The 24,305-nt window shown below is 42.9% G+C and overlaps 2 protein-coding genes across 3 annotated transcripts in view; one reads left to right on the top strand and one right to left on the bottom strand.

The window, feature by feature from the left end:
- The window catches only part of LOC115193672 (AT-rich interactive domain-containing protein 5B), a 68,938-nt gene extending 52,624 nt beyond the window's left edge, over positions 1 to 16,314 (top strand). The window contains exons 9-10 of the mRNA XM_029752544.1: positions 11,461 to 11,674; positions 12,102 to 16,314. Coding sequence (XP_029608404.1) covers positions 11,461 to 11,674; positions 12,102 to 14,033 — 2,146 coding nt within the window. The 3' untranslated portion in view covers positions 14,034 to 16,314. The remainder of the gene's footprint in view (positions 1 to 11,460; positions 11,675 to 12,101) is intronic.
- A 720-nt stretch (positions 16,315 to 17,034) lies between these two features.
- Positions 17,035 to 24,010, bottom strand: rtkn2 (rhotekin 2). 2 transcript variants are annotated; one of them, XM_029752545.1, is made up of 12 exons: positions 23,804 to 24,010; positions 21,503 to 21,696; positions 21,343 to 21,401; positions 21,106 to 21,159; positions 20,785 to 20,902; positions 20,222 to 20,422; positions 19,914 to 20,008; positions 19,682 to 19,788; positions 19,327 to 19,473; positions 19,070 to 19,235; positions 18,847 to 18,954; positions 17,035 to 18,511 (listed from the first exon to the last, which is right to left on the bottom strand). In XM_029752545.1, the coding sequence occupies exons 1-12, from the start codon at positions 23,936 to 23,938 to the stop codon at positions 17,952 to 17,954; spliced, it is 1,944 nt and encodes a 647-aa protein (XP_029608405.1). In that variant the 5' UTR covers positions 23,939 to 24,010; the 3' UTR covers positions 17,035 to 17,951. The 2 variants fall into 2 exon arrangements, with proteins under 2 accessions (XP_029608405.1, XP_029608406.1); XM_029752546.1 differs by having other exon boundaries at positions 17,952 to 18,511; positions 19,342 to 19,473.
- Positions 24,011 to 24,305: the final 295 nt, after the last annotated feature.

Here is a 24,305-nt window from a genome sequence, read left to right as displayed (position 1 = left end):
CATTGTCATGGTGGAATACCCATCCACGACCCATTTTCAATGCCCTGGCTGAGGGAAGGAGGCTCTCACCCAAGATTTGACGGTACATGGCCCCGTCCATCGTCCCTTTGATGCGTGGAAGTTGTCCTGTCCCCTTAGCAGAAAAACACCCCCAAAGCATAATGTTTCCACCTCCATGATTGACGATGGGGATGGTGTTCTTGGGGTCATAGGCAACATTCCTCCTACTCCAAACACAGCTGAGTTGATGGCCAAGAGCTCCATTTTGGTCTCATCTGACCACAACACTTTCACCCAGTTGTTCTCTGAATCATTCAGATGTTCATTGGCAAACTTCAGACGGGCATGTATATGTATTCTTGAGCAGGGGGACCTTGCGGGCGCTGCAGGATTTCAGTCCTTCATGGCGTAGTGTGTTACCAATTGTTTTCTTGGTGACTATGGTCCCAGCTGCCTTTAGATCATTGACAAGATCCTACCGTGTAGTTCTGGGCTGATTCCTCACCGTTCTCATGATCATTGCAACTCCACGAGGTGAGATCTTGCATGGAGCCCCAGGCCAAGGGAGATTGACAGTTCTTTTGTGTTTCTTCCATTTACGAATAATCGCACCAACTGTTGTCACCTTCTCACCAAGCTGCTTGGCGATGGTCTTGTAGCCCATTCCAGCCTTTTGTAGGTCTACAATCTTGTCCCTGACATCCTTGGAAAGCTGTTTGGTCTTGGCCATGGTGGAGAGTTTGGAATCTGATTGATTGATTGCGTCTGTGGACAGGTGTCTTTTATACAGGTAACAAGCTGAGATTAGGAGCACTCCCTTTAAGAGTGTGCTCCTAATCTCAGCTCGTTACCTGTATAAAAGACACCTGGGAGCCAGAAATCTTTCTGATTGAGAGGGGGTCAAATACGTATTTCCCTCATTAAAATGCAAATCCATTTATAACATTTTTTACATGCGTTTTTCTGGATTTTTTTGTTGTTATTCTGTCTCTCACTGTTCAAATAAACCTACCGTTTAAATTATAGACTGATCATTTCTTTGTCAGTGGGCAAACGTACAAAATCAGCACGGGATCAAATACTTTTTTCCCTCACTGTATAGAAGACAGCCCTATTTGGTAAAAGACCAAGAACATATAATAGCACGAACAGTTCAAATAAGCAAAGAGAAATGACAGTCCATCATTACTTTAAGACATGAAGGTAAGTCAATCAGGAAAATTTCAAGAACTTTGAACGTTTCTTCAAGTACAGTCTCAAAAACCATCAAGCGCTATGATGAAACTGGCTCTCATGAGGACTGCCACAGGAAAGGAATACCCAGAGTTACCTCTGCTGCAGAGGATAAGTTCATTAGAGTTACCAGCATCAGAAATTGCAGCCCAAATAAATGCTTCACAGAGTTCAAGTAACAGACACATCTTAACATCAACTGTTCAGAGGAGACATAGTGAATCAGGCCTTCATGGTTGAATTGCTGCAACAACAAAAATCACTACTAAAAGACACCAATAAGAGGAAGAGACTTGCTTGGGCCAAAAAACAGGAGCAATGGACATTAGACTGGTGGAAATCTGTTCTTTGGTCTGAGGGGTCCAAATTTGAGATTTTTGGTTCCAACCGCTATGTCTTTGTGAGACGCAGAGTAAGTGAACGAATGATCTCCGCATGTGTAGTTCCCACAGTGAAGCATGGAGGGGGAGGTGTGATGGTGTGGGGGTGCTTTGCTGGTGACACTGTCTGTGATTTATTTAGAATTCAAGGTACACTTAACCAGCATGGCTACTACAGCATTCTGCAGTGATACGCCATCCCATTTGGTTTGCACTTAGTGGGACTATCATTTGTTTTCAACAGGACAATGACCCAACACACCTCCAGGCTGTGTAAGGGCTATTTGACCAAGAAGGAGAGTGATGCAGTGCTGCATCAGATGACCTAGCCTCCACAATCACCTGACCTCAACCCAATTGAGATGGTTTGGGATGAGTTGGACCGCGGAGTGATGGAAAAGCAGCTAACATGTGCTCAGTATATGTGGGAACTCCTTCAAGACTGTTGGAAAAGCATTCCAGGTGAAGTATGTGAACACTTCTTCAAATTAGTGGATTTGGCTATTTCAGCCACACCCGTTGCTGATCGGTGTATAAAATTGAGCACACATCCATGCAATCTCCATAGACAAACATTGGCAGTAGAAGGGTCTTACTGAAGAGCTCAGTGACTTTCAACGTGCCACCTTTCCAACAAGTCAGTTTGTCAAATGTCTTCCCTGCTAGAGCTGCCCCGGTCAACTGTAAGTTCTGTTATTGTGAAGTGGAAATGTCTTGGAAAAACAACTGCTCAGCCGCAAAGTGGTAGGCCACACACGCTCACAGAACAGGACCACTGAGTTCTGAAGCACAGAGCCCTGACCTCAACCCCATCGAACACCTTTGGGATGAATTGGAACTCCGACTGCGAGCCAGGCCTAATCGCCCAACACCTCACTAATGCTCTTGTGACTGAATGGTAGCAAGTCCCTGCAGCAATGTTCCAACATCTTGTTGAAAGCCTTCCCAGAAAAGTGGAGGCTGTTATAGCAGCAAAGGGGGGACCAACTCCATATTAATGCCCATGATTTTGGAATGAGATGTTCGACGAGCAGGTGTCCACATACTTTTGGCCATGTAGTGTAGGTACAGTAGTTGCCGTGGTAACCAAACAAACAGACTAGTTTAGCTAACCAAACTGTTATGAAAATGAAATTCAGCAAACGCAATACTGTTTTCAATTCGACTTTTGCTTTCAAAAGCAGCGCAAACAAAACTTGTAAAAATTAACTATAGCCATTGAAATCTATCGTGCATTATAGGGAAATAATGCACACTCTAGAATGCCCTTCAAGTCAATCAGAAAGGAGTATTCAACAATGCCATGGAAAAATTAAGCAATAAGGCACAAGGTGGTGTGGTATATGGCCAATATACCATGGCTATGGGCTATTCTACTGCACGACTCAACGCGGAATGCCTGGATACAGCCCTTAGCCGTGGTATATTGGCCATATACCACAAACCCCTGAGGCGCCATATTGCTATAATAAACTGGTTACCAACGTAATTGGAGCAGTAACCAGAAATGTTTTGTCATACCCTTGTTATATGTTTGATATACCACGGCTGTCAGCCAATCAGCATTCAGGGCTCGAACCCACCCAGTTTATAAATATATTTCACAGTTTTATCAAGTTGGCTTGATATTCTTTGGGTGGTGGACCATTCTTGATACACACGGGAAAATGTTGATCATGAAAATCTCAGCAGCATTGCAGTTTTTGACACCAACCGGTGTGCCTGGCACCTACAACCATACCCCGTTCAAAGGCACTTAAATATTTTGTCTTGCCCATTCACCCTCTGAATGTCACACATACACAATCCATGTCTCAATTGTCTCAAGGCTTAAAGATCATTCCTGTCTCCTCCCGTTCATCTACACTGATTGAAGTGGATTTAACAAGTGACATCAATAAGGGATCATAGCTTTCACCTGGCCAGTATATGTGATGGAAAGAGAGTTCTTAATGTTTTGAATTATGTGTGTATATATATATGTATGTATGTATGTGTGTGTATGTATGTATGTATGTATGTGTGTATATATATATATATATATATATATATATATATATATATATATATATATATATATATATATATATACACACACATTTTTTTGAGCAGTATATATATATATATATATATATATATATATATATATATATATATATATATATATATATATATATACTGCTCAAAAAAATAAAGGGAACACTTAAACAACACATCCTAGATCTGAATGAAAGAAATAATCTTATTAAATACTTTTTTCTTTACATAGTTGAATGTGCTGACAACAAAATCACACAAAAATAATCAATGGAAATCCAATTTATCAACCCATGGAGGTCTGGATTTGGAGTCACACTCAAAATTAAAGTGGAAAACCACACTACAGGCTGATCCAACTTTGATGTAATGTCCTTAAAACAAGTGAAAATGTGGCTCAGTAGTGTGTGTGGCCTCCACATGCCTGTATGACCTCCCTACAACGCCTGGGCATGCTCCTGATGAGGTGGCGGATGGTCTCCTGAGGGATCTCCTCCCAGACCTGGACTAAAGCATCCGCCAACTCCTGGACAGTCTGTGGTGCAACGTGGCGTTGGTGGATGGAGCGAGACATGATGTCCCAGATGTGCTCAATTGGATTCAGGTCTGGGGAATGGGCGGGCCGGTCCATAGCATCAATGCCTTCCTCTTGCAGGAACTGCTGACACACTCCAGCCACATGAGGTCTAGCATTGTCTTGCATTAGGAGGAACCCAGGGCCAACCGCACCAGCATATGGTCTCACAAGGGGTCTGAGGATCTCATCTCAGTACCTAATGGCAGTCAGGCTACCTCTGGCGAGCACATGGAAGGCTGCGGCCCCCCAAAGAAATGCCACCCCACACCATGACTGACCCACCGCCAAACCGGTCATGCTGGAGGATGTTGCAGGCAGCAGAACGTTCTCCACGGCGTCTCCAGACTCTGTCACGTCTGTCACATGTGCTCAGTGTGAACCTGCTTTCATCTGTGAAGAGCACAGGGCGCCAGTGGCGAATTTGCCAATCTTGGTGTTCTCTGGCAAATGCCAAACGTCCTGCACGGTGTTGGGCTGTAAGCACAACCCCCACCTGTGGACGTCGGGCCCTCCTACCACCCTCATGAAGTCTGTTTCTGACCGTTTGAGCAGACACATGCACATTTGTGGCCTGCTGGAGGTCATTTTGCAGGGCTCTGGCAGTGCTTCTCCTGCTCCTCCTTGCACAAAGGCGGAGATAGCGGTCCTGCTGCTGGGTTGTTGCCCTCCTACGGCCTCCTCCACGTCTCCTGATGTACTGGCCTGTCTCCTGGTAGCGCCTCCATGCTCTGGACACTACGCTGACAGACACAGCAAACCTTCTTGCCACAGCTCGCATTGATGTGCCATCCTGGATGAGCTGCACTACCTGAGCCACTTGTGTGGGTTGTAGACTCAGTCTCATGCTACCACTAGAGTGAAAGCACCGCCAGCATTCAAAAGTGACCAAAACATCAGCCAGGAAGCATAGGAACTGAGAAGTGGTCTGTGGTCACCACCTGCAGAACCACTCCTTTATTGGGGGTGTCTTGCTAATTGCCTATAATTTCCACCTGTTGTCTATTCCATTTGCACAACAGTATGTGCAATTTATTGTCAATCAGTGTTGCTTTCTAAGTGGACAGTTTGATTTCACAGAAGTGTGATTGACTTGGAGTTACATTGTGTTGTGTATATATATATTTATGTATATATATACACACTACTGTTCAAAGGTTTGGGGTCACTTAGAAATGTCCTTGTTTTTAAAAGAAAAGTTTTTAAAGAAGCAATATAACTGGCCTTCTTTAGACTAGTTGAGTATCTGTAACATCAGCATTTGTGGGTTCGATTTGATATGATTGCAGACTCAAAATGGCCAGAAACAAAGTACTTTCTTCTGAAACTCGTCAGTCTATTCTTGTTCTGAGAAATGAAGGCTATTCCATGCGAGAAATTGCCAAGAAACTGAAGATCTCGTACAACGCTGTGTACTACTCCCTTCACAGAACAACGCAAACTGGCTCTAACCAGAATAGAAAGAGGAGTGGGAGGCCCCAGTGCATAACTGTGCAAGAAGACAAGTACATTAGAGTGTCTAGTTTGAGAAACAGACGCCTCACAAGTCCTCAACTGGCAGCTTAATTAAATAGTACCTGCAAAACACCAGTCTCAACGTCAACAGTGAAGAGGCGACTCCGGGATGCTGGCCTTCTAGGAAGAGTTGCAAAGAAAAAGCCATATCTCAGACTGGCCAATAAAAAGAAAAGATTAAGATGGGCAAAAGAACACAGACACTGGACAGAGGAACTCTGCCTAGAAGGCCAGCATCCCGGAGTCGCCTCTTCACTGTTGATGTTGAGACTGGTGTAGACTGACGAGTTTCAGAAGATAGTAGTTTGTTTCTGGCCATTTTGAGCCTGTAATTGAACCCACAAATGCTGATGCTCCAGATACTCAACTAGTCTAAAGAAGGCCACTTTTGTTGCTTCTTTAATCAGAACAACAGTTTCAGCTGTGCTAACATAATTGCAAAAGGGTTTTCTAATGATCAATTAGCCTTTTAAAATGATAAACATGGATTAGCTAACACAACGTGCCATTGGAACACAGGAGTGATGGTTGCTGATAGTGGGCCTCTGTACGCCTATGTAGATATTCCATTAAAAATCAGCCCTTTCCAGCTACAATAGTCATTTACAACATTAACAATGCCTACACTGTATTTCTGATCAATTTTATGTTATTTTAATGGACCAAAAAAATAGCTTTTCTTTCAAAAACAAGGACATTTCTAAGAGACCCCAAACTTTTGAACGGTTGTATAGAATAATAGAATAATAGTAAAGACATCAAAACTATGAAATAACACATATGGAATCATGTAGTAACCAAAACAGTGTTAAACAAATCAAAATATAGTTTAGATTTTAGATTCTTCAAAGAGTAGCCACTCTTTGCCTTGACGACAGCTTTGCACACTCTTGGCATTCTCTCAACCAGCTTCACGTGGAATGCTTTTCCAACAGTCTTGAAGGAGTTCCCACATATGCTGAACCCTTGTTGGCTGCTTTTCCATCACTCTGCGGTTCAACTCATCCCAAACCATTTCAGTTGTGTTGATGTCGGGTGATTGTGGAGGCCAGGTCATCTGATGCAGCACTCCATCACTCTCCTTCTTGGTCAAATAGCCCTTACACAGCCTGGAGGTGTGTTGGGTCATTGTCCTGTTGAAGAACAAATGATAGTCCCACTAAGCGCAAACCAAATGGGATGGCGTATCACTGCAGAATGCTGTAGTAGCCATGCTGGTTAAGTGTGCCTTGAATTCTGAATAAATCACAGACAGTGTCACCAGCAAAGCACCCCACACCATCAAACCTCCTCCTCCATGCTTCATGGTAGGAACTACGCATGCAGAGATCATCCGTTCACCAACTCTGCATCTCACCAAGACTCAGTGGTTGGAACAAAAAATCTAAAATTGGACTCATCAGACCAAAGGACATATTTCCACCAGTCTAATGTTCATTGCTTGTGTTTCTTGGCCCAAGTAAGTCTCTTCTTCTTATTGGTGTCCTTTAGTAGTGTTTCTTTTGCAGCAATTTGACCATGAAGGCCTTATTCACACAGTCTCCTCTGAACAGTTGATGTTGAGATGTGTATGTTACTTGAACTCTGAAGTATTTATTTGGGCTGCAATTTCTGAGGCTGGTAACTCTAATGAACTGATCCTCTGTGGCAGTCCTCATGAGAGACAGTTGAAGAAACTTTCAAAGTTTTACTTACCTTCATGTCTTAAAGTAATGATGGACTGTCATTTCTCTTTGCTTATTTGAACTGTTCTTGCCATAATATGGACTTGGTCTTTTACCAAATAGGGCTATCTTCTGTTTGTTTCATTGTCACAACATAACTGATTGTCTCAAACGCATTGAAAAGGAAAGAAATTCCACAGATGAACTTTTAACAAGGCACACCTGTTAATTGTAATGCCTTCCAGGTGACTACCTTATGAAGCTGGTTGACAGAATGCCCAGAGTGTGCACAGCTGTCATCAAGGCAAAAGGTGGCTACTTTGAAGAATCTCAAATATAAAATATATTTTGATTTGCTTAACACGTTTTTGGTTACTACATGATTCCGTATGTGTTATTTCGTAGTTTTGATGTCTTCACTGTTATTCTACAATGTAGAAAATTGTAAAAAATAAAGAAATACCCTGGAATGAGTAGGTGTGTCCAAACTTTTGACTGTTCTGTATATGTAAAACACACATATAAATTCATGGTTTTGGCTGCTCTGGGCCTTTAAGAAAGCCTCTGAAATAAACAGAGCGCCAGCTCAAATTAATTTCAGCACCAGCAAAAGTGCTTAATGGAATAGTCTGCAGGGGTTTTCCACCACTTTGGTGACTTGGCCTTTCCTGGATTCCACAAACCAATCCCCCTTTAACTCAGATGAAAGACCAGCTTATTGTTTTTAAAAACATAATGTTATTGCTTAGTTGCTTATTTGGCATGTAAATCCATTATTTTAATGGGACGCACATGCTTAATTTAATTTGTCACTGAATTACAATTGTATTGATTTCCAAAGAATCTTACAATAATAGGCCTACATTATATTAAGACATGTAGTTGTAGCCTAATTACATTCCAATATGAAAGAGAAAGACCTGTCTGTCTCTTTTGCCTATTTAACTTTTGTATTTTTTATTACTGGTTAGGTTGCATACTGGAATGTACTATGAACATCATGGAAAATGGCTGCTCATGTAAAGAAAGGCTCAATAGCCACAACCGGAAGTTAAGTATTTATTGACCTCGCCAAAATGTAAGCTCTTGTTCCCTCATTGAGTTATTCCCTCATTGACTTTTCCATGTCTGTCATGTTGTGCTCTTTCTGCCCTCTAGTGTGCAAGAAAATACCTTGCATTTGATTTCGATATTTTGATATTGTGTGTCATATTCATTACTAGAAGTGTTCCTCAGAGACACATTTTCTGCTTTGAACTCCACCAAGGATTTATATAAGAGAAATCCCTATATTTACATAAATGTAACCTATTACTGTCCAAAGAGCCTTCATAGGGGACTGAATTCCTTTCATGGCCTCTCGATTGTAGACTGTCCCAGGCACCCTGCTTTCAGGAAATTACATAAGTCATATTGTATTACCATTACTGTATTATGTGATCAGGAGAATGTTATATGCTCTCCCTGTACTTATTCTCTCAGCGAGTCTTTTACAGAGCGGGTGCTATTTATAGTGTGACTTCATAGTTAACTGTTCAGCAACAGAGAAGCAGAAAAGAATCAAGCACCCTGTCGTGCCAAAAGAACATTGTTATTTTTAGTTAATTTCAGAATAAAATTTAAATGACAAGATACTGTGTCTGGAATATTGAGTTTAACACTTTGTGTGATGTAACATGGACTTTAGGAGAATGTTCCACCGAGGTGTGATAACCACACCAGTATGGACGGTACCTTCACCTCTCAATGGCATTCTTGAGAATTGATATAGGGAAAAGCAGTCATGTTCTTACCCAGATATAAGACAATGGGTCTTCATCTCCCAACACAAAAATGCCGGATTATGTAATTCTCATCCATGTTTGCCGATAGATACTGATTTATAATTGGTATTGCTAGGTGCCAAACTTAGCATGGCATGGTATTCAATCTTACAGCAGATGGTTTCCTCACAGATTGGAAACGTGAGAGCAGCTCGACAGTGTGTATATGAAATTACTCACTATTTTCCTCACCCTATTTATATAGTTAGTCACGTCGAGTTCACCACATTATTTCTCAACGGTGCAGTGGTTTATGGTGAATAATTGTTTCACTACATTAACATCTGTCTTTCTTCTCTCCTCCCTCTCCCTCTTTCAAATAAGTCACATTTAATTGTATATTTCCTTTCTTGGCCTGGGGCCTGGTGCCAGCTGTATGAAATGTAGTTTTACTGCCTCTGCTGCCAGCAGTTTGGTTTGTAGAAAAAATAACAAAATTCCCACTGAGCCACTTCAACTCTTAAAGGCATTTCTCTTTGTGAAGAAGAAGCAAACCACTCATGCATGATTCCTTGTTTGTTCTACCACAATGTCCCTTAAAGAGGAAATTGAGCAACAACTTCATGTGCACACATGAGAATAATTCTATGCCTTGAGAAGGTTTGCGAAGTTATTTCCAAATAGCATTTGGATTGTTGTTATAATAGCTGGCCTTAAAGTTATGGGCGAGGCTTTCCAAATAATATTGAACATTCCATCACTGGTTGCTACTACCTCTTTAATATTTGATACTCTGTTTTGTGGTGTTCCACCTGTACAGTATTATTCAACATGTTTTTCTCAGTATTTTTGTTGGTCCATATTTTGTTTCACACATTTGATAAGATCTTGGTAATAATAACCCCCTTCATGTCACAATCCACCCTGTAATTAGTCTCATCAACAGCACAGCTCAGTCAGAATGGATGGTTCTTTAGTTACTCTAGTCTAGCAGCTGTAGTGTGTTAACCGTTTCCACGGTAATGTGATGTAAAGATTAACAAGCCCTGACTGGGGGCCTCTGCCTTGCCTCATCTGCTGGCTCAGTGCCAGGTGTTAGTTGGCTCCCCAGCTCTCTCAGCACATACCAGCTCTGTGTTGCAGCATGTTCTCTAGTCTATGCTAACTGACTCACATCCACCACCACTGTGTACTCTGGTCAGTCAAGTGTCAAAATGAAGGTTGAAGTTAAAGTTGTGTCTTTGTCTACGCCACAGTTGTAGGCCTAGCATCTCTGGTAAAGGGATACTTCGGGATTTTGTCAATGAGGCCCTTTATCTATTTCTCCAGTCAGATGAACTCATGGATAGCATTTTTATGTCTCTGTGTCCAGTATTAAGTTTGAGGTAGTTTCGCAAGCCAATGCTAACTAGCGTTAGTGCAATAACTGGAAGTAATAACTGTTAGCATTATGCTAACACTAGTTAGCAATTGCACTAGTTCTAGTTAGCAACTCCCTTCAAACTGGACACAGAGACATAAAAATGGTATCCACGAGTTCATCTGACTCTGGGGAAGTAGATAAAGGGCCTCATTGACAAAATCCCGAAGTATCCCTTTAATCTTAATATAACTTCCTAGAGCGAATGTCCTCTTCCAATATAAGTTGGAGCTTTTCATTACTGTGTGGGGGAGTTATCTTATAAATTGATTTATTTTTTATTCCCAGACCCACGGTGGTTTGCATGTAAACATTCATCTTTAGCCTCCCGAGTGGCGCAGCGGTCTAAGGCATTGCAACGCAGTGTTGTGGCGTCACTGAAGCCTGGGTGTCGTTACTGATCGGGAGTTCCATAGGGCGGCGCACAATTGGCCCAGTGTCGTTAGGGGAGGGTTTGGCCGGGGGGGCTTTACTTGGCTCATCACGCTTTAGCGACTCTTTCTGGTGGGCTGGGCACCTGCAGGCTGACTTCGGTAGTCAGTTGAACAGTGTTTCCTCCGACACATTGGTGCAGCTGGCTTCCTGGTTAAGCGAGCAGGTGTTAAGAAGCGCGGTTTGGCGGGTCATGTTTTGGAGCACGCATGACTCGACCTTTGCTTCTCCCAAGCCCGTTGGGAAGTTGCATCGATGAGACAAGATCGTAATCACGAAATTGGGGGTAGAAATATAAAATAAAAAAAACATAAATCTTTAAAGACTTGTTGATTCTTAGACATGTTACGTTGCAGCTACATGGGCAGGGTAAGAGGTGATAAATCCATATTAACTTGTCAGATTTAGGTTAACTCAGTCTCTTCCACTCTGACCTTTCCAGGCTCCTCCTACCTTACGAGAGGCACACCAAAGGAGAGGAAGACAAACCCCTCCCCTCAGCAAAACCCAAAAAACAGGAGCATGGGGCCCAAGAGGGGGGTGCCAAACACAAAGGGGTCACAGCGAAACGACCTAAAGGTGGACTACACCAGAGGCAGGGGGCCAGGAAGAAGAGGGAGAGAGGGGACACCGCAAAAAGCCAGGAGCTCTCACAGGTCAGTCCCACTAGTTTTCTGTCCGTCTGTCTCAGGCTCTCACAAACACTGGTTCACACACACTCTTTCTTAGAAAAGATAACATATGCTAACATCACACACGCATCATGTCTATGTATTGAATAACAGTATGGAGGCCTCCCGAGTTGTGCAGTTGTCTAAGGCACTGCATTGCAATGCTTGAGGTGTCACTACAGCCCCGGGGTCGATCCCAGGCTGTGTCACACGGGTTAAGCAAGCAGTGTGCCAAGGTCGTGTTTCAGAGTAAGCATGGCTCTCGACATTAGCCTCTCCCTAGTCCGTACGGGAGTTGCAGCGATGGGACAAGACTGTAACTACCAATTGTATATCACGAAATTCAGGAGAAAAAGGTGTAAAAAGTACACACAAAAAAGAATAACAGTATGGCATGTGTTTTCCCACTAAGGTATCTGAGAAAGGGGACAACCAGGAGCCAGCAGCCATTAAGCAGGATCCTCTGCCCAGAGAAGAGCCTGAAGAGGAGGAGTTACAACTCACCCTGAAGAAAGAGGAGACATTGAGCGAGGAGGAAACATCGCGCCTGAATCCCCCCAACGCAGACTGCCACAGAGCCACACCTGTCCTCCACAGTGAACTGTCTCCACTGTCCGAGTGGAGACATCCCCACCAGCCACAGTCAGACAAACTCAACCCTGAGCAAAGGGACCAAGCTGATGGAACCCTGTCTAAGACCCCATATCCATACCAGTGGGACAACAACAGTAAGCCTGGGTATAGCAGTCTACCTGACCCAAGCAAGCCTGACATTACGGTAGCTAAAGACACAGACAGTCACGGTTATGGACATGGTGGGAGGGTGGGGAAGGTGCTGCCCATGTGTAAGCAGAGCCCACCCCCACTGCAGCAGTACTCCACAGAGCTAATCACAGACAAACAGGACTCCCCCAGTAAAAACAAAGAGATGAATCAGTGTCACATGCCCATGCCAACAGCGTACTCAAAGGACAACCTGGGGGTCATGTCTCCACTAGCCAAGAAGAAGCTCCTCTCCCAAGTCTGTGAGACAAATCATTACTCGTTCAGTTCCCCTCCTCTTCCTCCTCCCACTCCGTCAGCCAGCGTGGGTGATGTGAACGACAGTTGTGTTGAAGAGGTGGTGAAACTGAGGCAGGACTCCCTGCCAGATAGCCCAGAGATGGCTCCCATCTTCAGGCCTTCTGTCATCCAGCACGCCCAGAGCATCAAACCCCAGCAAGAGAGGAGTCCTCTGGGGGATTTGTCTGAGCCCTTCACTTGCAGAGTGAGCCACTTCCAGCCCCAGCTCCACCCCCCCTGGCACCCCTACCTCCACAGGACTGAGACCCAGGATGGAGAGGAGAACGCAGGGGAGACACGGATGCAGCAGCAGCAGCCCAGTCAGGCACCACCAGGCTACGCAGGTGACTGCTACTCCTCCCCTCACTTACACAACCTCTACCGGCAGACAGAGAACTGTCTGAGTCAAGAGCGAATGGACAGTTATCCCAACAGAGACAAACATGGACATTTTATCAGGGAACGCCAGAGCAGCGAGGTATTCACCTCAAACAATTCTGACAGAGAATGTTTGACTTACAGAGCTCCCCACTTCTCTGAGAGGACACAAACACATGGGGATAGACTAATGGAAGAGGAACCTCGAGATTTCAGTATTTCCAAGCCTGTCTCTCAAAGGATGTCTTTCACAAAGCCCTCTTTCTGTGGTCTCCCGTATCCCATGATGCACCAGAGTTTAGACTGTCACCCCAAAGCGTGCAGAGTCCCTCCGATGACTATATCTACCACCAAACACCTGGAACCCCTTCAGCCCTTCTTCAACCCTAAAGGCCACGCTGAAACTGTTGGTGCCTCTAGACCCAGTAAGAGAAGCCTGGGGGAACTAGAGAACGAGGGGGTGCCAGACCGCAAGGTGCGAGTGGTGACCCCCATGCACCCCGCCGGCTCTGTCCGCCGAGGCGACCCACAGGGAGAGGAGCTCAAACCAGCCGAACCGGCGCACGCCGTCCACTTCCACCTCCACAGCCACATTCCCGAGGGCCACACCTACCCTCCCCACGCGCCCTTCTACCCAGGGATGTACCCCGGGATGCAGGACGCCCTCCATCACAACCTCCAGTACCTGAAGAGCCAGACAGCTGTGTCCCCCCTGGTCCCTCCACTAGCCTTCCACTCCATGATGCTACAGAGGCAGTTGATGGCCTCCCAGCCCAGCCCCCACCACTTCTACAGGCACCCTGGGGGGGCGGCCCTGTACGGGGACCTCCTGCACCACCTGTACCCCCTGTCCACCCTCACCCACCCACAGCTGTCCTCCATGCACCCCAGCACCAGACTCTAACAGATGGACCCATGTGGAGCTTAACCGTCTCACCCTGGGACAGTGGATCTAGTGTTCTATTCTTCAGTAAGCATGACAACACTGATTAACTGTAGATGGTGGATTAACTCTTTAGTCAGGCACACAGTTCCATTTTTGTGTATTTTTTTTGTTTTTTGCACTGTATCACCACTTAGTTACTTTGGATAAATTTGCACTCTATGTAGTGTTTGTGTTCACCAACCAGGTTGTTTCTCTCACTCAACAGTCAGGTTCTTATTATCTTTGAGTGTGGAGGGAGACAGAGAAAAGCCATTGGCATGCATGTCAGGGGGATAATCATATTTGCTGGGTCTCCAAAGGATTGGATTCCAAATCACTGCAATGCGACAACTTCATCCTCCAAATGTGTTCTGGGGATTTTTATCAGGTTGAAACACTTAAAACCATGAGGGGACTATCTAAAATAAACTATTTTCACAAGATTTACCATCGGAAAAGTTCATGCAACTGTTAAGCATTCGGCTACTCCACCTTCAATCAATGTTCTGGATCTGTTTACAGCTCTCTAGTGTGGTGCTGTGGCCTGTTTGTGTTCATGTATTAGACCACTACACGTCTTAGAAATGACTGTGTTAAAACAAGGTGCTGTACAAAACCACAAGGTGCTGAGGTATTGTATGTAGATAACAGCTCATTTTCATCAGAACACCCAAGCTGTGAAGAAACCACATTTGACGTTTTTCATCAGTTGTTTTTAAGGCAAGTCGTATCGTTTGTCAGGAACATTCTCTCAAAATGTTTTGTTGACCCTTGAGAGGTGGGAAAGTGACCCAGATACATTAATATATTGAACAGAAGGTATTTATACTGCGCTTAACATGAGTCACTGATGCTGCCTACTGTGACATCTGACAGCTCTTATCTTGACATAGCTCTGAAACATCACTGGTCTAAGGCTGTTTACTGCGCCTCCTTCATTCAACAGCATAATGCATGATAAATACGAATGTGTCTTGTAGATTATTGCTTTGTGAATATCTGTGCCTTTCTTAATCTTCGATTAGGGGTTGCAGCACTAGTTTTCTATCATGACTGACTTTCAGGAGACTGTTGTAGGCTTGGCCTACAGTATGTGCAGCCCACCGGAGTTGGATGTGACCTGGACGCGCCAGCCTCTGTTGAAGACCATTGTCCAGCCCAACAACTGCATGTACTTTAGTTTTTTGTTTTTAAGCGTATTTGAGATTATCTGTATAATGGAAAGCGCTATATAAAATAAATCTATTATTATTACAGTTATAAGGTTCCATTCTATCATCACATTGCAGTACAAACTCATTGGACTGTAATTGTATAGTACCATAGTTACCGTTTAGCACAGGGATAGTTAAGCACTGGTGTAGAGAATGGCTACTATAATAGATTTATGTGCCACTGCCAGACATAGTGATCAAAAGGCAGCGTGTAGCGCCCGAGGAATAATAGCACCTGGTCTGGGTTAACAACCATCATAACTGCTTTTAATGGGTATTTGGAACATGTGAAATATAGGTAACACATTTGCTGTTTAAATTTGTTTTAAAGCCAATCGACTGAGATTGAGCAGACCCTTAAAGGAAAACTCCACCCCAAAACTATATTTTGGTATTTGTTTCATTAGTCCATTGTTGATATAGTCCCAACATGTTTTGCATGTCAGCAATCACGTTTTCAAGATATACAACTTGCAAGATGCAGGAATACAGCCGTTATGATGCATTTCGCATCATATGATGCTGCGTATTTCTGTATTTTTAATGTTATACATCTTGAAAACTTGATTAGCAAAATATAGTTTTTGGGTGGAATTTTTTCCTTTAAGATAAACATTCATTCACAATTACATGCTCTTAATGTCATGTTTGCCTCAGCAGCGTCAGTAACTGATGTTTAAGTTCCTTAACATTCAAATCCATTCTCTGGCATCTTTCTCTGTCTGACTTTTTAATAATGTAAATACTGTTGACTTTTGACTGTCTGTTATCATGTGTAATATGTTATAATCTGTAAATAGTATAAATGCATACAGCTGGTTACACAATCTAGATGTCACAGGTCACCTTACATTTAGATCTGAACACTAAAGTTAGGACATTTTTTTATTTGCTTGTTTTGTGTTCTTGTTTTCCACGTTGTTTTTCTTTAAAGTGTTTTTGATACTATGTGCCATCTGTTTACCAATGATTCAGCTGGCAAGCAAGAAAAACATTTTGTATTATATGATCCTCTGTATATTTAATTAAAATATTTTACTATCTACGAATGTCTTTCTCCCCTTAATTGTGGTGGTACTATACCACAGATGGGTGGGAATGGAACTCATTTCCTAAGATTCATTGTGAAATATTGAAATGTCATGTAGACCCAACTACAAATCTATTCCAAGGCATTTTACCAGTGTTGGGTCATATACATAACATCTTAATGCAATTTGCTGACAGTATGTCTGGAACAGAAGGTTGCTAATAATTCAAAGAAAGGTTTTGTGTTTCCATTAATAGTGGCTGTATGCAGACTGGTAATATGTTTTCAGTTGAGAGATATTCTCGGTATTTCTAAAACTACAGACCTAGGTCGGATTAGGGAGTGATGAAGTGTCCTTATATTAGAATGGTATTAGCTGATATTGGGTGTTATCTTCAAATGCTGTTATCTAGGACAAGCAGTATTATTCACATTAAAACAGACTGCAGTGGTCATTTATATCAGATAGTTATATGCAATGCTACATTAGTGAGTCTGCCCTTTCTAAAAGTGATTTGAGTCACGTTACCCACAACTGATTATACAGCATTTGCTGCAGTGTGTGGATGTGCTTAGCCTGCTTAAGGTGTTACCGCCACCTACTGGTACAACTGCACTATGACGGAGGATATTTTGGTTACTAGTTTTTACATTGGTAAATGGCACAAGACCGTCAGTCTAAAGTCAAAGCTCGCATTAAGCATTAGTTGGACCAAATCAACAAAGAAAGTTTAAATGTTTTTTTAAAAAGTAGTAGAAATGGGTTTTAATCCACAACAAAGACCGTTAGATATCTTACAGTATATGAGAGGGAAACAAGAATCGAATACGTTAGGGCTACACAGACTATCAACAATACACATTTAACAATAACAAATCAGAAATCTCTAGTATAACCATTAACTTTAGACATATTCCACCGAATATGGTTAACGAATACTTAAATTGTATTAAAAACGACAAATGCTAGCCTAACTACTAAATAAATTGCTAGTTATTTGGTACAATAATGATACGTCTACAATTCCAAAACAGTTCCTTAAAACCCATTGTCGCTCTGCTTATTAAAAAGAGAATAGAAAACAAAGTGATAACTGGCTCAGGCCACAGTGTACTGTGCATTAGTTTGGGCCGCTAGAAAGTGTCATGTCCCATTTCAATCTTCAGGCCACTGCTTATATTGAGTGCAGCGCAAAACTGAACTTATTTTCTCCTCTACTGGCCTATAAGATCATTTCATGCAATGCTTACATTAGATCCACTATTCGCTGTGTCTCTGATAAGTGTTCAATATATATTGTTTCAGTGATATATTTTGGTTAGAAAGGCCAATGCATTAAGGACTATTATCATAGTCTATTATCATAGTGATTAGGTACACCATGTCAAAAGAACCAAGAGAACATTATTTATCCCTAAGGTCCCACATTCAGAAGTGTATTTGCAGTCCATACATGCTAATATTCCTACAGTGAGTAATTGGACACACATTGGAATAAGACAGTTTCATTAAAGGAAGGTTGCTTAGTCATTAAGAAATGTCCCTAAAAACACCCAAATAGGTCCTATTAGTAAAAGTTAAAAGGCATATTTGGGCCACTGGCGACCCTGGCTTCAGTCTTTAGTCCCAGGTGAGGTCCCTTGTTCAGTCAGTCACCAGGCTTTAGGGTTCATCTTCTCCCTAAAGGACTTGCTCAGTTTGTTGCGTGGAGCAGGGACAGGGGCAGGCCTGGGGGGGACATCAGGAGTCTGGGGGTACTCCAAGTCCTGCTGGGGAGGCTCTATCTGGCCCAGGGGGGCGTTCTTTCTGGACAGGCCACCAGGGTTCCTCTGCAGCTGCTGGATGATGGCAGAGAACTTGGCATCCAGCGAGGGTCGTCCCGTCTTGGTTCGCGCCCTAACGTTCTCCTTCTGATATGGAGGAGGGGGTCTGGCTGGCGGCAGGCCGAAAGGCTGCTTGTCAGCAGGTGGGGGCGGGGCACGCCTCTTCTTGTTGCCGTTGGAGACAGAGCTGGGAGTTGGGCTGGGACTCTCTTTGCCCGGAGACAAAACACTCTTCTGCACCACCATGGGGATGGACCCGTCAAACAGAGTAGACCATTTAGGAGGCTCCCTTGCCTCCTCCTCACCAATGAGGAAGTGGCCCCCTGTTTCCTCGATTTTGTTGTGGATGATGTCGGTGATACTCTCAAACTTCCCAGGAGAATTTATACCTTTAGAACAAAAGGGAAAATTGACTAAATTAATCATATAGTATATAAATAGTGTCTGACAGCCAAAAGGTGCCAACACTGGTTTCTGTAAGGCAGTTTTACAGAAACTTAATTAGTGACCTCTTCAGAGGAGTTCACATGATCTGACTGATTATTTAATGGATTGTATTAAATATTTGATTTCTTTATTATTTGATTGATTGCATTTTATATTTAATTTGTGTTTATTGCAGGGCTCATTTGAAAAATAAATAAGTCGTATTTTCTCACCCAAAACTGCATATCAGAAAAATCTAAGACAATATGTAGTCAAAGGTTCAGGGCACTGGACTTACTCAGGTCATTGTAGACAGAGTCAGCCTGTTTGGTGAGAAAGAGTGGGGGTTTCTTTGGTGACGTAACCTCAATCTTCATCAGCTCACTACAGCAGTGCTGCCACTGACCTGGGAGAGAGAGAAGATAAAATCAGAGCATTGGGTGGAGATATACAATTTGGATTAAATCTGTGAAAGAAAGAGCATGAGATTAAGGTTTTTGCTAACTCTTCCAAACACTCACTCTGATCGTAGAAGTGCTGCCAGAATGCTTCCATCCAGTCCTCCAGCTCCTCCCTGCTGTCAGTTGTGAAGATGTTGGTCAGAGCCCCCCCCACCACTGGGTTGGTAATGGTCAGACTGTTGGACCTCTTCTGAGGGCCCTTATCCACCACACGGATCCTAGTGTCCTGGACAGAGAAACAGCAGGAGAGCCAAGGGATGAAAAACGGAAGACTAACAGTTATGTGCTGTTCTATCACAATCATCTGGGTCGGTTACCGTGGCAACGTCTACCTTGTTGGTGGGTATGACGAGGCTGGGCTCCACCTTGGCAGTAATCTCCTCAGGGGTGTAGTAGCAGAACAGACTCCCAGCCCTGAGCACACAGTACAGGCTGCAGTACCGGGACAGCCCCTCCACACTTTGCTGGAATAGAAGACAATTATTATTTATTATGAGTATTATGTGTTGAGCTACGGTAAGACATTGGTTTACTCATCTACGCCATAGAATGGTATGTTATATGACTAAAGAAGGTTTTAGCTCTACTTATCAGGGCTTGACTGGCAGGGCCAGATATGGTACTCTATAGTTTGTCAGGGAGCAGTCAGAGAGTTGATAACAGTTGGCTCACCTGCTGAATCAGATAGCCATTCATCATGTCCTGGGTCATACAGACAGGCTGGGCAGCTAGACGACAGCAGAGGTTCCCATAGAGGGGCAGCCAGGAGGACGACTCAGCTAAAGAGAAAACAGCCCAAACAAGACATATTGTGACAATCCTTTCTGAAGCCAAAAACATGCAATGAAATGTATCTTTAAAGCAAAGCGGTATATAGGAATGTCCAATGAAGTGTTGCTCTTACCATCCTGGAGGACTATGAGAGAATGGGACTGGAAGCCCCCATCGGCCCAGGCCAAGCCCAGAGAGGTGTACGCCAGCAGGCTGTACCTTGCCCCCCTAGGAAGGACAGAGAGACCCAAAGTGATTTAACATACAAGACTAACCAGATGACTGACTAGGCAAAAGGCAACAACTGCTAAACCAAAAGGGGTGACTACAGTACAGTAAATCTGGGCCCTACCCACTACATATAATCAGCACCCAATGTTGTTCCTGACCATGAGACCTGACCAGGGAAAACTCTGGGCCTTAATTGTACAGCTCACGTACAGGGGTATTGGGTTGGACTGCAGGAAAGCGTCGGGGTCTCCAGCTTCGAGCAGGGGGCAGAGTTTCCTCCCAGGTGCCCTGCCGAATGAGCTGCGTAACTTCTTGGCCAGTTTCTTTGGGGTGTTGACCAGGATGGTCTCCTCCTCTATGGCACAGCTATACAGCTCCACTTTCAGCTCGAAGGCAGGCCCAACACTGTTACTGTCAATCAGTAGGGAAATGTCCGATTCAGAACACTTAAAGATGCATTCTCAAACTTTTGTATAATTTCAGCCAGTAGTTTTGAAAGTGGTGCTCACAAGCCAAAAGTGGTCCCTGTTTTTTTGTGTACTACGTCATCCATTTTGTATGACGTTACGAATTTTGCAATTTGTATGATATCATACGAACTTTGTAATTAGTTTGATATGTTTCGAATCCAATTTATGCAATATGTTACAAAATTTGGATCCCGGAGTGCATCATTAACAAGAGACTGGAGAGAAGATGATAGGGTCCCGTAGGCATAGAACCAAGGTCTCCCATTTCAACAATATGAGTTTGTATTTGTGGTGAATACTTACAAAACTGTTACACCCTCAAAACAAACATCGGTCATCGATCTGTCCACAACCACCATCTCAGTGTCAAAAACTTCAGATCCAATTCTCATCAGGCAGAAGATGGCAACCCGCCGCGTGCCTAAAACCAGGATTCACAACCATAACTACATCCAGACTCAGAATACATATTTTGAATATTGGCAAGGACATGGCTTGTATATGAGAATTGCTTTAGTTATTAGGTTCAGTCTCAATGAACTGAAGTGAATTTCCAGAGCATCGGTTTCTCCTATGTTGCTTTCCTTTTCCTTCACTGAAAACAATAAATGACAATCTACTCACTCCCTTTGTTATTAAAGTGGTCAGAGTCTTTCCACATCAACGGTATGCGCAGCCCTACAGTGGAGGACAAAGACAAACCTGTCAGTAAATGGAAGAATCCCAGTATACTTTCCAACAACAGTGATAAGACAAGCGGCTCGGCTCAAATATCTAATGATCTTCATGAATATCAAAAGGAAACGTACGATACAGGACAGCCATTGTTCCCTTCTGACAAAAAAAAGAGAAGGATCTTACCAGACAAGGCCACTCTTCCTCTGCAGGCCACACGATTATCTGAAACTCGATCTGATAATCTATGGCACACAAAACACATTAGAAATTCAACTTCACTTACGGAGCATGACTCCACAAACAAACACACATAACCAGACAATAGAAGGTTCGATATCTTTACCTCTGAGATGCGACTCTCATATCGTGGTTCTCCTTGTGCATTTCTGTCATGTAGGCCTTGACCCGAGTGTTGCAGGTCAGGAGGTTCTTGGAGGCAGTCAGGATCTGCTCTCTATTGGTGCTGGCCACCAGGAGCTTGTAGGCCCCGTCCCGCATGCGGATCTCAAAGTCTATCTTCTCCTGCATGTTAGTGTCCTGTAGGAGGGGGATAACACCATAGTAATAGAGTGAATTACAATAGTGTGGATTCACAGGAGACAGGTAGCTAAGGAGTTTGGTGATATCCTCTAACTAAAGGATGTGACATGTCACAGACAGGAGACAGTGATGGGTTCTGGGTGAGAGAGGGGGGAGGACACAGATCTTGATGAACGAGGGATACTGGAAGGCAAGTCAATAGAGCAAAGACAAAATGTGAAGAATGTTAAATGGTTTGAAAACACTCGTTTGAAACAGAATTTAATCCCTCTGAAATAAAAAAACTCAAAACATGACACAAATGTATGGTTGGGCAGACAAAAGATTGACAGGGTTTGATGTGCATGACATGTTGGGTGGTCTTTGCTAGAACACAAGAGGAAAGCCAACAAATAAACCATTAACATAGGGATTATGATGACGTTTATTAAAGGACAAAATCATTTGTTGTAATTTCTGTTTACACCACAGACATCTGATGGTGGGTAGAGGCTAAAGAAAGTATAGGCTAGAAATAGTACAGTTTTCTGATTATTTAGCCTGAATCTCTTTCTCCTCTATTTTGTCACCTGTAGTTTCTTAGAAATCTGTCTTATGTACAACAAATTCATGTCCTCTTTAATTTCATGAGTGTCTTTCATATGTAGACATTTTCATGCATTTTGCCTTCAAGAACATTCGTTTGAGAGAGCAAAAAAAAAAGAACGTTTCGATAAACATGCAAAGCAGAAGTGTTCTTCATGGCCACTGAAAAGTTGTTATGTAGGAGAGAAAAGGGTCCAATCTATACAGCTAGCATATTGTAACGGGCTAATGTGACGCTCCATTAGCCGTCACAGGACAGGTGCTATTTGGCGTAGCAGAGATTTGTCTACCAACCTTTAACAACGATGCCATATTCGTTCCCATTCGGCCAATACATGCATCTTCTAAAATGTCCGTATCCAGTTGCAGGTGGTTCGTTTTAAATATAGAAAATTCTCAGTTATAAAATAAATCGGGTTTTTTTTGTTCCGTGAAGTTATCCAAAAAGTGTACACCCGTCTCAATCAATGAGAGGAGATTTGAAATAGAATCATCTTGTCTATGTGCCTTGCCAAACAGTAGCTGTCCTGTAACGGCTAATGGAGTATCACATTACATAGCCCGATACAATCTGCTAGCCAGTGGTGGAAAAAGTACCCAATTGTCATACTTGAGTAAAAGTAGATACGTTAATAGAAAATGAATCAAGTAAAAAAAGTCACCCAGTAAAATACCCAGTAAAATTTTTTAATTTACTGATGGACAGGGGCACACTCCAACATAATTTACAAATGAATGATGTATTTAGTGAGTCCACCAGATCAGAGGCAGTATTAATGACCAGGGATGTTCTCTTGGCAAGTGTGTGAATTGGACCATTTTCCTGTCCTGCTAAGCATTCAAAATGTAATGAATACTTTTGCCTGTCAGGGAAAATGTACGGAGTAAAAAGCACATTATTTTCTTTAGGAATGTAGGGAATTAAAAGTAAAAGTTCTCAAAAATAAAAATAGTAAAAGTACAGATACCAACAACAACAAAAACTACTTAAGTAGTAGTATTTTTACTTAAGTACTTTACACCACTGCTGCTAGCTAGGTCCTATTCAGAAATAGCCACTATCAGAAGGAAGTATACATCTCCATAAGTGTCAGTATAAGTGTCTAGACAGAGGCTATGTAGCCAAGTAAAACTCCACATATCGTGGAGATGACGTTTAAAATGACATAACTTGGCTACAGCGAGGCTGGGTTGTTTCTGGACAGGGCCAGAGTGGAGTTAGTAACGTATCACATACATAGATTGAATTGAGGCCAGTGTTTTACAAAATCAGTGATCATAAAAGAAAGCATTGGAACAGTTAGCGAACCACTAATATTTCGGCATTTACGTTAGCTAGCTAGAGCGCAAATTATAACACTACTGTAACGCTATGTAGAATAAATCGTAAACTCAGCTGGATACGTTAGTTGTTAGCTAGCTGACGCGTTCGTTAGACAGGCATCAGTTACAGAAAAACGTCAGTTTGCTAGCCTAGTAGTTAGCTAATCGGTTGACAACAAACAAACTGGCACATTACCTTTGATTGCAAGAACACAGTGCTCTCACTTATCTTCTTTCTTTTTATCTCCATTGCGAGAGAGGAACACGAGGACCGAGCACTTGCATTTCTCCTGAAATTTTGAACGTCCCGCTGATAGTCCATATTCGCCATTCGTCCAGACAAGCCCCCAGTGCTTTTCCTATCAGTGATGACGCGTTCCGCTGCCAAACAAAACTGGATTCTACCATTTTCAAATTCGAATTTCAAATTCGATTCTAGGATGTCTGATAATCACAGCAGTGGCGTGTGTTTGAAATTCTCTGTATGTGTTTTACCTCCAAGTAATAAGTGAAACATTACATTGATTCATGCATTTTACCAAGATATGGTCTGATTTTATACCCCGTCTGTCTCAGAGAGTGGTCACGCCGAATTGTCTGAGCTGCACATTATGGGATGCAAACAACAATAATAATTCAATTCAATTAATTTACAATTACTTATTTATTAACTTAGTTGGCAATTTGTACAGTTACAT

This window comes from Salmo trutta, chromosome 5 (assembly GCF_901001165.1).
Source record: "Salmo trutta chromosome 5, fSalTru1.1, whole genome shotgun sequence".
In the NCBI taxonomy this organism is placed as follows: Eukaryota; Metazoa; Chordata; class Actinopteri; order Salmoniformes; family Salmonidae; genus Salmo; species Salmo trutta.
Note: the sequence above shows the minus strand (reverse complement) of the source record. Positions and strands in the feature narration are given on the sequence as shown.